The 16,788-nt window shown below is 37.4% G+C and overlaps 1 protein-coding gene across 1 annotated transcript; it reads left to right on the top strand.

Moving 5' to 3' along the window:
* Nucleotides 1–4,905: 4,905 nt before the first annotated feature.
* On the top strand, nucleotides 4,906–16,728 carry LOC139943806 (dynein intermediate chain 3, ciliary-like). Its single transcript, XM_071940626.1, has 14 exons — nucleotides 4,906–5,013; nucleotides 6,393–6,611; nucleotides 7,306–7,467; nucleotides 8,371–8,489; nucleotides 8,891–9,033; nucleotides 10,020–10,133; nucleotides 10,621–10,760; nucleotides 11,248–11,370; nucleotides 12,841–13,020; nucleotides 13,337–13,380; nucleotides 14,012–14,147; nucleotides 14,681–14,923; nucleotides 15,575–15,712; nucleotides 16,137–16,728. Exons 2-14 carry the CDS (start codon nucleotides 6,429–6,431, stop codon nucleotides 16,215–16,217), a joined length of 1,806 nt encoding a protein of 601 aa, XP_071796727.1. The 5' UTR covers nucleotides 4,906–5,013; nucleotides 6,393–6,428; the 3' UTR covers nucleotides 16,218–16,728.
* Nucleotides 16,729–16,788: the final 60 nt, after the last annotated feature.

Below are 16,788 nucleotides of genomic sequence, written 5' to 3'. Positions count from 1 at the left end.
GGCTCTAGTTCCTGTGGATGGGTGGTTAGGCTGAGCTCTGGGTATATGTATAGATAGGCTGAGCTGTGGGTATAGGGGAGGCTCTAATTCCTGGGGATGGGTGGTATGGCTGAGCTGCACTTTGGGTATAGGGGAGGCTCTAATTCCTGGGGATAGGTGGTATGGCTGAGCTGCTCGTGGGTATAGGGGAGGCTCTAATTCCTGGGGATGGGTGGTATGGCCGAGCTGCACTGTGGGTATAGGGGATGCTCTAATTCCTTGGGATGGGTGGTAAGGCTGAGTTGCACCGTGGGTATAGGGGAGGCTAAAATTCCTGGAGATGGGTGGTATGGCTGAGCTGCACTGTAGGTATAGGGGAGGCTCTAATTCCTGGGGATGGGTGGTAGTAACCGCTGTTCAGAGCTCTACATGGAGTGCCAAATAGTTTTGCACATGCGTGTTGGGTATTCAGCAACCAATGGGAGCGTTGCTTACATAAGTTTGTGTTGGTTTGGTTTACACAGATGACCAATTAGGATTGGTCGTGCAATTAAGTGGCTGAAAGTTGTGGCGGGAGCGTAATTATTGTCACTTTGTCACAGCTTAATTTTGAAGACCTTTTCGAGCTTTTAAAAGCAGTGGACACTATTGGTAATTGTCAAAGACTAGCCTTCACAATTGGTAAATATCAACATAAAATAACAAACCTGTGAAAATTTGAGCTCAATCGGGGGACAAAGTTGCGAGATATTAATGAAAGAAAAAAATACCCTTGTCACACGAAGTTGTGTGCATTTAGATGGTTGATTTCGAGACCTCAAGTTCTAAATCTGAGGTCTCGAAATCAAATTTGTGGAAAATTACTTCTTTCTCGAAAACTATGGCACTTCAGAGGGAGCCGTTTCTCACAATGTTTTATACCATCAAACTCTCTCCATTACTCATCACCAAAAAAGGTTCTATGCTAATAAATATTTTGAGTAATTACCAATAGTGTCCACTGCCTTTGAGCTGTGGCATAAATCAAGCTACTTTTGTTATGTTTAGTCTGTAATGTGTTTGAGTATAATCAATGTTTAATGCATCTTAAGGAAACATTTAAATGGACAAGCACAGAACCAGATTCCTCGAAAATGCAACAGTTCACAAGCACTCCTTAACAGAGTGTAATTACTGCTGAATATCCATTAAAAAAAATCAAAACAATTATCTTAGGTTAAGACACATGTTTTGGTCACAATTTCCTTTCTCTAACAATTTATTTGAGTGTCTTGCAGCTGGTCCATGTAAACTAAACTATTTTTATTTGTTGTAATGTAATCAAGTGGCAAGGAACACAATAATAAAGAACAGGTTTTGGAAAACTCCAGGTGTAACTGAAACAGTGGTTGATGAAACAAAGCAAAACTTTAATACAACAAACTAGTAAGGTTTTAGATCGTGTATATAGTGAAGGCTATGGGGCATAAGAGCCAAAAGAATTAAGTCTATAAGCCATAAAAGAAAGGCTACCGCAAAATAAATGGGGAATGATGTTGTTCCATTCGCACTCGACAAGTTGTAAGGACGGGTTTGACTAGCCAGAGGATTAGACTCAGTGAGAGACATCAAAAGGGATTTCTACCAGTCAGAAACTTCTGCGGAAGGGTGCTTGCGGGTTTCGTTTGGGATGTGGCATGGAGCTATGACATTAATTGCTTGAAGATTTTATACAACTTAATTTAACTACAGTTGTAAACCAAAACTCACGGAAAGAACGAAGACTTAAAACGCGTCTTGCTGCTGTCGCTTCTTGTGCAGAAATGATTAGTCCAGCGCTGCCAATGCAGTATAGCTCCGCGCCACACCTATAACGCCTTTAATAAATTGAACTTACTTATAAGGAAAGGAATTCGGTGAATAAAAATAACTACATAAACAAATGACTGGGTATTCGAAGTCAGTTGGTTACAGTGAGCAAACCACCTAAATGTATGTAAAAATATAATTGATGCTTCATCCTAGTTCAGCATTGTGTAACATGGTTTTACCCCAAATCAAATTTGATGCTTCATCCTAGTTCAGCATTGTGTAACATGTTTTACCCCAAATCAAATATATACTTTTTTAAGATTCCTATACACTTCTTTAAGATTTTTATACAATTTTTAAAAGATTCTTTTAAAGGACCATGTTGCCTTGGATCGGACGGTTTGGTCTATGAAAAGCGTTTGAAACCGTTTGTTATGAAATGCATATGGTTAGAAAGATGTTTTAAAAGTAGAATATAATGATCCACACAAGTATCACTCAAAATTGCACGGTTTGCATTTTACGTCGCGAACTAACACGGTCGGCCATTTATGGGAGTCAAAGTTTTGACCCCCATAAATGGCCGACCGTGTTTGTCGACGAGGTAAAATGAAAACCACGCAATTTCGAGGCATATTTGTGTAGATAATTGTTTTCTACTTTTACAACATCTTTCTAACCATATCGATTTTATAACAAACTCGACCGATCCAAGGCAACGTGTTCTATTAAGGCAGTGGACACTATTCAATAGCTATTGGTAATTACTCAAAAGATTTGTACGCATAAAACCTCACTTGGTAACAAGTAATGGTTGGAAGTTTAAAGTATAAAACAGTGTGAGAAACGGCTCCCTCTGAATGGACGTAGTTTTTGAGAAAGAAGTAATTTTCCACGAATTTGATTTTGAGACCTCAGATTTAGAATTTGAGGTCTCAAAATCAACCATCTAAAAGTACACAACTAAGTGTGACAAGGGCGTTTTTTCTATCATTATTATCTCGCAACTTCGACAACCAATTGAACTCAAATTTTCATAGGTTTTTTATTTTATGCATAAAAAATGTTGAGATACACCAAGAGAGAAGACTGGTCTTTGACAATTATTACCAATAGTGTCCAGTGTTTTTTAAAAGACATTCTGAAGTTCTTATAAGATTATTTAAAGTTTCTTATAAGATGGTGTAATTCTTATAAGATCTTACTAATTTACATATAAAATACTTTTAAGAGTCTTATAAGAATATTATAAGAGTCAGATCCGAATCTTATAAGACTGCTCAATACAGGTTATTATAAGATTTTATAAAGATTCTTCTAATAAGATTATTTCGTTGACCAATCATAGCCACATAACTATGTATCCTTGCCTGTAGCATCGTTTTATATTACAATCATGATGCCGGGCATTACAGTTCATCAAGGCAGATAGGTTAATATCACACTAAATTGTTGCTATCAATTGACCATCAGAATTAAGTATTTAAAATTTACTTTAAAGGGACACGTTGTCTGGGAACAGACAAGTTGGTTTATAAAAAGCTTTTTTTTTAATTTATAAAATGCATATGGTGTTTTAAAAGTAGTATATAATGAGCCACACGAATATGCCTCCAAATTGCGTGGTTTCCTTCTACTTTGCGAACTAACATGTTCAACCATTTTGTGGATCATTTTGACTCCATAAGTTGGCCTGTTGTGTTAGTCGACGTCATAAGAAAAACTGTGCAAATGCGGCACATTAATGTGCATTGTTATATTCTTCTTTCAAACATCTTTTTAACCATATGCATTTTACAAACGGTTACAAGCGCTTTTCATAAGATCAGTAATATTTTTAAATTAAATGACAATGTTGTCTCACCTGTATTCTCTCCGATGAGCAGATAAACAGCAGGAATATAAAGACAGAGTCACAAAATAATCCTTTTCCAGTTGTCTTCTTCCTTCCTAGAGTAACTCTGTGATGATGAACCTTGAAGTGTGACCTTGAAGTAATAAAGAAACAATACTAATTAGAACCCTCTCATCAGTGACAAACTGCTGATTAGCAAGTACTGTCGTTTGCTTAACTTCAAACATAAAACATATCGCTCATGCTCATTGGTTAAAAGAAAACAACAAATGAGTTTTGAACCCTTTCTAATTTTATTTTAATCAATATAATACAAAGAAGGATTTCTTTTTAAAACTCAAATATACTTGGATTCATGGCATTGGGTTGGAAGGCCATCATATTTTGGCACTGAATAGCAATTATCCGTTGCGTTTATGCCAGTTTTGGTTTCGTAGACGTAAAGATACAGATCAGATACTAACTGAAGCTAAACCCGGCCAAACGCCATACTAACGAATAATAGTCGGGCACCCTTTTGTTGTCAAAACAAGCCCCCGTGATTGCATGACATGAGCAAGGAATCATGCCAAACCAAAGGTGCCTTGCGTTTTGTTACGTAGAAGCTGATTAGTCAGTTGGCACGCTTGATGCACATTCTGACCAATCACGTTCGGGCTCACATTATACCATTCAGTAATGGCGGATTTTTTTACCGAGAAAGTTCGCTCTGACGGCGACGGATACTTAGGGTGCCCCCGACTGTTTCGAGGGGAGTCAGAAACAACGACAGTAGCGGTTGAGTAGATGAATAATGTACCTGAACACACATGATTAAGGTTTGTCTGCACGATTTCGTTAAATGCTACAAAAGGGACTTTTTCGGAGACCGTTATTTTTGTACAACGATGATCATTTTTATAGTCCAAAATTCCTTATTTCTGAACAATTAAAAATTCACCTATGGTTTTTGTCATTACAATTAAGCATTCCTCATTCATACTGTCACGTTGTTGTATTTTTACATGGCTGGGTTCTCACGATATGATTTTTTGAAAATGTGCCCTCCAAGCTCATTATATATGCAAAACTGCGACTGTCTTGCATACGCCGCAAATGAAATAAAGGACTTTTCCGCACGTTGCGCACTGACTGATGCCACAAAATAAAGTATTATCGACCATAGCCCAAGCTTGGAAACGAGGTTGCACCTACTGAGAACGAGGTGGCGGTTGGCAGGGTACCTCGAAAGTAATGTGCCCTCCTCATTACATATCAATTTGTACACATTTGTCCTAAGAGCACCATACTGTTAGCTACCTTAGCAACAATTTACTACACGATAAATGGTGCGACACAACGTTTGATCACAGTTTGATTGATTGAGTAAAGAACAAATCATTATTTTGGTAAGTAAATCGTAAGCAATTATCCTAGATTTCGTGAATTTAATGACAAAAACAATTTGGAAAAATATTAATTTGAACCTATTCCTGATTTTTTATAAAAACGCTTTTCAATTTAATTTTTAAACATGATGTTGTTTAAACTGCAAGGGGAAACTTGTCAACAACCCGTGTCACACAATTTCCGAGCTCCTCAAAAGCTCAACAAAGTGAAAGTCACCCACAGGACAGTACAAAGTTGCACTAGGCTACTTGTTTTTAATAAACATTGTTTAAACTTTCGTGAATTGTTGTAATTATTCCTATGTAAAATGTCTTCAATTTCAAGCCCTTCTTTAAAAATAAAAAAAAATATTTACTTTTATCAAAATTGTATATCAGGTTCTTCTTTTCTATCGCTCGACATATGGACCATAAATTGTTATCTAGGATTCTAGGCGTACATACATTCACCTACTTAATTTTTTTAATATTTGCTTGTAGAAAAATTTGTTAAATTGTCTCAACTTTCAAGCCCTACTTTGATTTGTTTTTGTTTTCTTTACTGGAAATATAATTATATACTATACAGAATGGTTATAAATTGAACTAATATAATTAAACTATCTGTTCAATTGTCTTAAATTTTAAACCCTAACTCTTTTAAACAACATTATTTTACTGTGCTTTAGTTTAGTGGTGATACTGATCATTAATTTTACTTGTTTTGAAATTAAAAGGAAGGTACACGTTTGGTAATTGTCAAAGACCAGTCTTCTCACTTGGTTGGTGTATCCCATCATAACCATAAAATAACAAGCATGTGAAAATTTGTGCTCAATTGGTCATCGAGAAAATGATGAAAGAAAAAAAACCTTTTTGGACGAATTTCTAGCTAGAAGTCTTTTATTATTTTAGTGAGAATGTTTTTAACCAACTCTTTTACACTTCTTGCAGTAGAGGGCCTCAAACAAATAATTTTTCACCAAGACTTTGTGCATTGAGGACTTTATCACTCAACAAGGGCGACTTTGTAAGTGACAGAGCGACCTTGCTACGGAGCGACTTTGTACTGGGTGACTTTGCTTGGGGCGAAATGACTGGCTCAAGTTAAAATAGGGCGTTATCACTCAGATGATTGTGCGAAATGCAAAAGTTAAGTTGTTGGGTCGCATACATGAGCCATTTATGCATTTGAAAATTTAGTGCAAAGTTTGAAACTTGCAGGAGTTACTTTTGAGCACTCATTATGTGCGTAGAAATTGAATGCAGAGTCTGGGTGAGCTAAGCCCAACTTATATCAAGTTTTTTAAAAATATTTCTATGTATTTGTTTAAATTTCTTTTCTTTTACAAAGATGAAGCTTTTCTTAAATTGAATTTCCTTTTTTAAATGTCATATAGAAAGACTGACTCAAGGGCACAGCCCGATCTTCAATCATGGAGATAGTTTACGTATATACCAAGAAGCGGAGTGAGTTTGGCCGGCAATGCAACTTTTCGGACCGGCCGGCCGAGCTTCACGTTGACATCTTGCCCGATGAGAGCCTAGCGTCGAATTTCATCGAGAAGAATCCTGTGGACAGAGGTATTCAGTGTGTCCAGGAGATGTCTGAACATGAGGTAAGTAAGAGCATCCAATAATTATTAGATGGGATGTTATTAGGGTGGCAATTACAAGGCACAGCCCCAGTTTATCTCCAGGACGTAGTTCACAGAACCTAGCAACATATGATATCATATTATAGAATGGCCTGTATCACTCAAAACCGGAGTGAATGACGCTGAATGGTCAGGCTTTTCACTATTACAGTAGTACAGTACTAATATTGAGTACTTTCCAATAGATGTTAAATTTGCATCGGGGATAAAGAATATTAATTTTTGTTTTTACCCTTCACCGATGTGTGTTAGAACTGTATACTCAGTACTTTCCTGAGTCCTGTGAAAAAAACTTACCGGCATATTACTCGGGTTGGATTCAAACCTACGACCTTTGCTATTCTAGAGCAGTGTCATATCGACTAATCCACTGAGATTGCCCGGTAGCTAGAGGCAATTCGAATCTTATGTTTTAGCAGCGGGTACCGCATCTATTGACAAAGAATAAAGTCACCCAAGCGTGGCGGTGGCTGGTCTGTGCGAGCAGGCCAAGTTTCAGGCAGTCTTGAGTCTGCTGTTCTGTACGACATCTGTCCTTTACATCTTTATTCAGCCAGAACCCATGGACTCGCCGTACAGCCAACGCTATACAACAAGATGTTAATTTTGCTTCAGGGATAAAGAATATTATTTTTTTATTTTTTTACCCTTTCAGATAAACACAGAGAGATTTGAGACAGAGACAAGAGGCATTAACCATGTGGAAGGAGGCTGGCCAAAGGACATCAACCCGCAGGAAGTTGAGCAGGTCATCAGGTTCCGCAAGAAGGTGGAGAAGGATGAGACGTACATCAACACAATCTCGCAACTGGCTACGGTTGGTCAAGCTCAGTGTTTTTTCTTACAATCTTTTTTAAAGATAACGCTGTCATTTATCAAGAGTTTTTTCAAAATTTGTGGGCCTTTTTTTTTAATATAACGTTACCATCTAAATACGTGTCCCACAACATGGCATCTATGAGTGTGTGCGTGCTTGGCCATAGAAATCATAGCAGGAGTGCTGCGTGCTTCATTGACGCGCATACAGCCTGCCCTACATTATCTCCACTTTCATACCAACAAAAGGGGTTATTCGATAGATACGGTCTATATAACATATTTTGTACCAAGACAAATGATTTGTCATCAAGAAATGACAGAGTAAACCAACATTCTCTGTCGGTAATCCTCTGGCCTTTGGAGGAACTTTTGGGTCCATTACCAGAAATATTTGTTTTTCAATTTAGAGTTAAGTTGAGACTATTCTGTAGCCGTCGTAACATCCAGTAGATTTTAGACCAATCTTCAAGCATGTGACAGTGACATGGTTAACCTACCAATCGTTGAGCTGTGTTTTAACTTTTAATATTCATTCATCTTGTTTGTGTTTTATAAAAATTCAGCCGTTCATCAGCTCTGACCAAACTCAAGTGACATCTAGACCAGGGGTGGTTTTCACAAAGACTAGTCTTATCTCGACTAAGGATGAGTTACACGTCCTAACTTAGGACTACCTGTACCTTTTTTGTATCTCCTAGGACTAGTCCTAACTTTTGTGAAAACATCCCCTGATCATCCAAATTTACTTTTGAATATTTGTAATTGGTTTTAGCTCAAAGATATGGTCATCTACTCTAAAGTTATTCCTAAGTAAAGATGATCATTGCGCTAAGTTTTTTTCTCTGTCAGTCTGTTGTATTCCTAATCATGATGCGTAACTGGTTTCCACCCCTACACGCAGACAATGGAGCATTGTATTCGACAGAACAATGCCATCAATATCTATGAGGATTATTTCTCTGATCTAGCCATTGAGGAAACAGAGGAGACTCCATCCGCTAAGACCATAAACGTCTTCAGGTGAGTTACAGTGGATAGCATTTGTTAAGGCACTGGACACTATTGGTAATTACTCAATATATTTGTTAGCATAATAAACTTTTATGAACGAACATAAAACATTGGGAGAAACATTGAGATCGATTGCTATTCTGGTTCACAAGAAAAAAAGTGACAAACCGATTTCACGCTTTGCATGACATGGATTAAAAAAATAATAATAAAACACTCACTGATGGATTCACTCCAAACAGGAATTAGTTTTATTTATTTCTCGTCAAATATGACATTTCAGACAGAGACTTCACGTGATGTTTTCTTCTTTATCATCATCATTAAACCATGTAAGATTTATGTAATATCTTAGACAAGTTTTTTTCTTACCAATTCTGTAATGTTCCTTTGAATATTGTCTTCCACAGAGACCCAAATGAAATAAAGCGCACAGCTACTCACCTCTCCTGGTATCCTGACGGTGCTCGTAAACTGGCTGTAGCTTACTCCAACCTGGAATTCCAAAGAGCATCGGCGGAGACAAGTCTAGATTCTTATATCTGGGATATTGGTAAGAAACCACTTTCCTTGCAGGCACCAGACCTAATCTTAGAGTTCTTAAGTGGTGTTTGAAGCTTTGCATGGTGTGCTTCTCAATAAGAAATTTTACACATGGGCTTAATTTCATAGAGCTGCTCAAGCAGAAAATACTGCTTAAAAATCCCTGCTTAGCAGTAATGACCTGGGGCCAATTTCATAGAGCTGCTTAAGCAAAAAATGTGCTTAAGCACGAAAATAGCTCGCTTATTTTACACATGTTACTGGCCAAAATTTCCTGCCATATACATTGCTTATGACTAGTATTAAGCTGTTGTTTACTTAGCATTACAATTGAGTGGAGTCTTGGCCGGTAATCTGATTTTACTAAGCAATGAAATTTTTGCTTAAGCAATTTTTTTTGCTTAAGCGGCTCTATGAAATTGGGCCCAGGTGCAGTACAATTCTCAGACTCACTTATACTTTATCAAGCTGATAAAAAAAAACTATGTTTCAAAGCGGCATAATTATTTATGTATTTTTTACCTTGAAAATTATAAAATAAAACGAAAACCAGAGCAATGGACCATATGCATTGATGTCATCGTACCGCCATCTTAGAGGGTGAAATGATAATGAAACAAAATAAATCACATGTCAATGTATGAACTGTGCACACAATGGGACAATGGGCTTTCTTCTGTTGAACTCTAGGTGAGGGCGCCTGACTCAGTTGGCCTCATGAGCATAGACCTTATCGCAAATACTCTGTACGCGCACCTTAAGCGTGGAACGAGGTGCATGCTGGTCTTGCTAGCGATCAAGTTTGATTCACCTCATTCAACAGTTTTTCTTGCGCAATGGGTATTTTGCGAAAAAGGTCTTTAAGGTCTATACATGTAGTTATGTAGAAAATTATACAGACATGCTTAGCACACAAATTCATCCCAAAACCTTTTCTGAAAAAACACAGTATTTCTTTTTACTCTTATACTCATTGATATTTTCTCATGGACACAGAAAATCCCAACAAGCCAGAGACAACTCTGAAGCCAGTTTCTCCGCTAGTGTGCTTGGAGTACAACCCTAAAGATGTGCATGTACTGATAGGGGGCTGTTACAATGGCCAGATCGGTGAGTGACGTTTAGAAGACAAACTTTCTGATTGCTAACTATGACAAACAAATAATTTGATTCGTTTGAACTCTTTCAAAGCTAAGATTGTACATGTACAATCTATTTTATGTATTCTGACAGTGCATTATTGAACAGGTGCGACTTATTTTATGTACTCAAAAAGTGTTGTCAATTGTATATGTCTGACCCATTAATATTCATGTTATCAAAAAAGGGCATTTTCACCCAAGAAATACAATTGAACTTGGGATGTCCCAAGGCAACACCAATCAGCAAGACACAGTCTCATTATTTGTTTCCTTGAAGAAACAGGTCCAGCAGATTTTCAAATGTATGTTAGACTTGCTTGGTCTACACGCAAGACATAGGATCTCAGTATCAGTTGTCATAGTTCATTAGCAGGGTTATCTTAACCCCGCTTGAAAAAAAACCCAACAATCTGGAGACATGTTGTTAAATTGTCTTTGTTTCCTCCGTGAAATAGCATTTTGGGACACGAGGAAGGGCTCACAGGCTGTTGAAATGTCCCCAGTTGAGCACAGCCACCACGATCCCGTCTACAAGACGATCTGGTTGCAATCCAAGACAGGCACGGAATGTTTCTCTGCATCAACTGACGGACAGGTAAGAACAACAATTTTAATCAAAGTATGGTCAACAATTTTTCAAGTTAAAATTGAAACTTTGCACGATGGAGATCACTGCGTTTGTACAGAGTCAGAGGATAGGCCCAGTTGTTGCACCACTGGTTCTAGATCACCAAGACACCATGTACAGAATCAGCAAATAGCTTATACGTTTTAACGATGTGTAGTTTTGAATTTCAGTGTTCTGGTTTTTATTGGGACATGGATTTGTCCAATGTAACTTTAGATTATGTATGTATTATTATTGTTTCAAATATCTGTACTGCTGTTAACTTTTGTAAGATGTACTTTTGTTTACTTTTGATGTCAACATGTGCCATTAAGTTTTTAAAACTGCAATAAATGTTGTGCAATACATGATTTTAATATACCATTTTGAACTGAAATGAATTGAAAACAAGATTTTTACCTCTCTGTCCGTTTTGTGGATTAATATAATAAAACACTTCCTACTTTTTTCACAGGTTCTGTGGTGGGATACACGTAAACTTGGCGAGCCCACAGAGAAACTGGTGATGGATCCAAACAAGAAAGGCAACATGGAGAACGCACAGGGAGTCATATCTCTGGAATATGAACCTACTGTTGTAAGTATCAAAGTTTTTTAACCTTCTATTGAATACTTGCACCAACATCAGGCATGTACGTAGCTACTGCTGGCATGATATTCTTGTGAGTCAGTCTTCTGATTAATGGCCTGAAAGGTATATTGTATTACAATTTGCTACTTTTTAAGGAGGCCAAATACCATGCCTGCTACTGTCTGCCGCGCTGTCAATTTTGAAGTAAAATTACACAAATTAAGGTAGCTTGCAAACGCTGCAGTGCCTAAAATGTGCATTTCACTTGTACAACACACTGGACCTTGACTCTCCAATTGGCGCAACCAAGATAATTGTAATGATGATGTCGGGTGAATTCAGTCAATAGAGCTTACTTTTGTGACCTCAAAGCCACAAATGTCCCCAACCTTGGTGGGCAGAAGTACAGCCGGCGTCCATCACTACAAAAGAAATGTGTTTATTGTTTAGTACAATAATTATTGCTTGCAAATGACCAATGTCAGTGATAAAACAATTTTGCCGCACAAATATTTGTATTGAAAGCTTGCAAAGGGCACCACAGCAAAAGCACAGGGCAATTGCTCTGGGCGCCATGGGCTTATTTGAGATCGAGTACACATGTTCTTTTTCTTTTAAAGTTTGAATATTGGATTGAAATAATGCCAACTTGTGCCAATCCATTTATATATTATTTTGTGATACTTAAGGCCGTCCATACAAAATGGTGCAGGTCAGTGTCTATAAACTAAGATGCGTTGTTTTGTTATAATGTGTTCATTTTGTTTTTGTGCCATTTATTGTACTCTGCAGATACTTTATATATTTTGAGTTGTGATGGGATATTTAAAACTTTGTGACTGTTGTCTTTTTATTGGTCTCTTTTATATTTCCCCTATTACAGGTTTTCATTCAATGTTTTGCTTGTGAATACTTTTTATTTTTGTACACAAATACTTTGTATTTTTATTTTTGCTTGTTTTTATGTAAAATGCTCAGAGGCCTTTGGGCAGCGGGCACTTTATTAAGTGTTTTACTTTTAAGTTTTATTAGTAGTAGTAGTAGTAGAAGTAGTGTCAGTAGTAACTTAGAAAGGTCTGTTCTTCAACCAACATATGCCCTGCTTCTGGGCACAGGACAGTATATGTTATATATTATGTAGTTCATCCGTTCAGACGTCATTATTATTAGTTGTGATATTCTTTCTACTTAAGTTTTATTTCCAATGTTTTTGCCCTGTGACGAATACAAACTGTTATTAATATAGCCTACTAAAGTCTGTTAATACCTAGACCATTATGTAGATCTGCTCTTGTTCGCGATAAAATGATATATTCAAAACAGAATAATTTTTTGATTAAATTGGCCACGTAATTGCCAAAACAACCAGAAAAACAAATAGTTGTAAACTTCTGCTTATCAGAGGAAAAAAAATACATTCTTGTTTAATACAAACCAAATAAAGTTTACATTGTTTGTAATTTCTCAATTGTTTAGCCGACAAAGTTCATGGTGGGCACTGAGCAAGGAACAATCATCTCCTGCAACCGAAAAGCCAAGACGCCTGCCGAGAAAATTGTGGCCATCTACAAAGAGCACATCGGACCCGTCTACTGTCTCCAGAGAAATCCTTTCTTTCCAAAGAACTTCCTGACAGTAGGAGACTGGACAGCTAGGGTAAGGTTTTTATCCTTTTTTTTGTTTTTTTGATAGATTATAGAAAGTAGTCATTAAAGAAAGCAAGCGTTTGGATTTATACTTTTATGGCGTGTTTATGCAATTTTAAATGTATACTGTGGTTTTTTTTTAGTGACCTAGGGTTTTTACTTGTTGTGTGGTTTCAGTCTATGGTATAATAAACTGTTTGTTTACTGATTTAATGGTTTACTTTGTTCAATTTTTTGTACGGGGTTATAAGATTTTATGTAATATATATATACTATAGAATAAATTATTTTTATTATTAATTTTATTTTATTTTTTTTTTTTCCAGATATGGTCAGAAGATGTAAGGGACTCCTCTATTATGTGGACCAAGTAAGTAGCTAGAGCTTCACAGAATATTTAAAGAGTCGTACAATTAAGCTAAAAAGGATTTGGCACTTTGTAAGACTCCATTTATTATGCATAAATACCAACGACAGTTTATACATTCGGATTGGTCGAAAAAATGATTACATGTCCATGGTTAAACCTGACATTGCAAAAAGTGTTTGAACCTGTGTCTAATGGCTCACAAGGTTATGCAGGCACTTATTTATGCATGATGCATGTGGCTCAGTCCTTTATGATCACAGTCCTGATGGTTTTCAACAGCCATCTAAGGCCGATTCACTACTCTATTCCCTTGCTTGCTTTGCTTGGGCTGAGTGGCGCCTAGAATCAAGACGGTTCTCCGTGTCCATTTTAAGAATGTCAGTGTAGGTTAGTGCGGGTCTACCAGGTTTCCTCCTCCCATGCTTGGGGGTCAATAAAACAGTTTTGGATACTGGTTCATCTTTGCTCATGTAGCAGCAGCTAGCAAAATGCATCCTTTTCTGCCTGATTTTTGTTGAGAGCTTGGGTAGACCTTAATGTTGACCCAGTGGATGTTAAGCGCAGTTTTTAAAGCCTTGTGTAGCACTTGTTTATCTGCTATTCCCTTATTATAATATATTTGTTCATTCAGGTACCACATGTCGTACATGACTGATGGTTGCTGGAGTCCTGTCAGACCAGCCGTGTTCTTCACAACTAAGATGGACGGAACCCTGGATGTATGGGATTATCTTTTTAAACAGAACGACCCAACACTCAGCCTCCAGGTATGTAGTAATCCTATTAGGATTTCATAAAACTGTTAAACAGAATTTTCTGCTGAGCAAACTTATATGCTTAGCATGAAATTAGTTGAGTACCAGTCACAGCAATGGTAAATGTACGGTATTATGTCTGGTCACCTTTTTTGCTTAGCAAGATTTATTTGTGGTAAGCAAGTTTTTGTGCTTTGTCTCCAAGTCAATCATCTACTCTCCAAATGGTCGGTAATAATTGGTGCCATCGCTGTCGGTATGCCCGATTTCTTCATGTTTGTCTTGCATCGTCCCACCTCTGTACTTAGTCTGTTGAGGCACTTCCATGTTCTCCAGTCCTGTCTTTGTCCAGGGAGTAGCTGTGCATTAGTTAGGAGGGGTAGTTTCTTGTGATGGTGACAGTGATGCACCTCTTCTCCCACAGTGCAAGTCTGGCCACCTCAGAATCATTGTATATATTCTTTAGTCCTATTATGCAATTGATAACATCCATTAACATGACCCTTTGTAATACTCAACACTCTCTGTGATTTGATGTTCCTCAGGTGTGCGATGAAGCCCTTCACAGTTTAAGGGTCCAGGACCAGGGCCACCTGATTGCCACCGGTTCCCACACCGGTACCACCACCCTCCTGGAGCTGTCCAGTAGTCTGTGCACCATGCAGCGCAATGAGAAAGCATTGGTGACCGCCATGTTTGATCGGGAGACCAAACGAGAGAAGATTCTAGAGTCGAGACAGAGAGAGCTGAGACTGAAGAGAGCTGGTACAAGTGCAGCTGGCAATGAGGTATGTATTGTGGAATTCACAGTTTTTATTATTATTATTTTACATTTTATGCTTGCACCTTTTTTATAAAATGTTATATTTCATAAACTGTTTCCCAATGCTGCACAAGTTTTCAATATAAATGTACTTTTATGTAAATATTATGTGATTATGTTACTGTTTTCCATTGCTTCTTATTTGTGCAATGTCCTTCTTTTTGCATGTTGGCATACAAATGTGACATTTGACTGTCTTCCATTGCTGCTTCTTCTGTATCTAAGTAAATACTCATCTTTATATATGTGAGCTTACCCTTTCTTCCTTGTGAAACTTGGGAAGGACTGGAGCAATTGTGTCACAGTATCACAGGGTTACTTTGGCTGTATCCGCATTGGCGGCTACAGCTACGGCTACGATTACTGCTAAGGGAGTCGTCAGGGACATACTATACATAGAATGATGCTATTATAAACCATGTTGTTACTAGTATAATTAGGCCTACTATTATGATTATGAAATATGATAAACATCAAAGCTTAATTTAGACAGCTTTGCTCTACTTGGCTCATCATGAGTTCATACTGTGTCTTTAATTCTAATCGTGTTTTAGTTCCCGAACCTTTCATCGACCCATACTTGAGTTTCTTGTTTTGTTTCTGGTGTGGTTTACAGGATGACGAAGCCAACAATGATGAGGAAGAGGACCTTGTGGAGTCAGCAGAGAAAGATTTCTTCTACATGATCAATGCTGATAAGAAGAAGCAAGAGGCAAAGAACGCCAAAGCAAACCAGGCTAACAAAGATGTTGATGTAAGTCAAATTTTTTAAAAGCCGAAAATACAATAAAAACAACTTTTAGGTTTTGGAAGATTAAAAGCATGAAAAACAGTTTGACGTTAGTTTCAAAGACTATTTCTGCTTCTTGTTGTTAAGAAAAATGCAAACTATCTCAGGGTAAACCATGCCCGTCATGTGGCAGGGTTTCCCCCAAAATGTTCCCGTACTTTGACACACTCTTTTCCTTTTGTATGAAAGACCCCACCACCCCCCCCCCCAAAAAAAAAGAAAGATTCCCACTGCCTTTTTATCCCATTTTTAAAGTATAGACACTAGGACTGCTCATAAGATATCAGAAAGTACTTGTTTTAATAGATGTCAAATTGTGTGTAAGCACTCTATACTCAGTACTTGTTGTTATAAATGATTATGTTCTCATTATTTTCTTCTTTTTCAGAATACCATCATTGAAGAAAATGGGGATGAAGACGGAGAGAAGAAAGACACAGAGAACGGCGAAAAGGAGGACAAAGAATGATGACCTAACCAATGACATTTAAGACTCAACCTTTGACCCCATACATGTTTTGTATTTACATGTGGACAGATTTGCAAATAGTTCAACCTTTTGCCAGACCTTAGTTCATGTGTACAGGGCCCAATGTCATAGAGCTTTAAGCACAACAAAATTATGCTTACCTAGAAGGGTTACCAGCCAAACTACCTTTCTGAAGGTACAATGGGTGACTGGTATCCTACTCATTTCTGCTTAGAAGACCATTTTTAAGCAAAGTGTTCAGCTTAAGTAGCTCTTTGAATTTGGCCTAGAACCGTTTATGAAAAATTGAGAACCTTGTAAGCAACGGTATAAATAAGGTGTCATTTGTGTTTGTCTTAAATGCTAGACATGGCAGTATGTTTTTGTTTTTTTATTGTACATAAGTTTACAATTGTTTGTGTAACCAAAAATCTTTTTAAATTTTTCTGTTGCATGGGTGTATATATTTCCATGAATGAAGAGGGTTTCCACTTCTGAGTTATGCTAAAAATTTAAAGAAACTAAAATCTTCTTTGCTTGATTCAGGCTGATTGTAAGTCTAGTTAGGATT

The sequence above is a fragment of the Asterias amurensis genome, chromosome 11 (assembly GCF_032118995.1).
Source record: "Asterias amurensis chromosome 11, ASM3211899v1".
NCBI lineage: Eukaryota > Metazoa > Echinodermata > Asteroidea > Forcipulatida > Asteriidae > Asterias > Asterias amurensis.
Note: the sequence above shows the minus strand (reverse complement) of the source record. Positions and strands in the feature narration are given on the sequence as shown.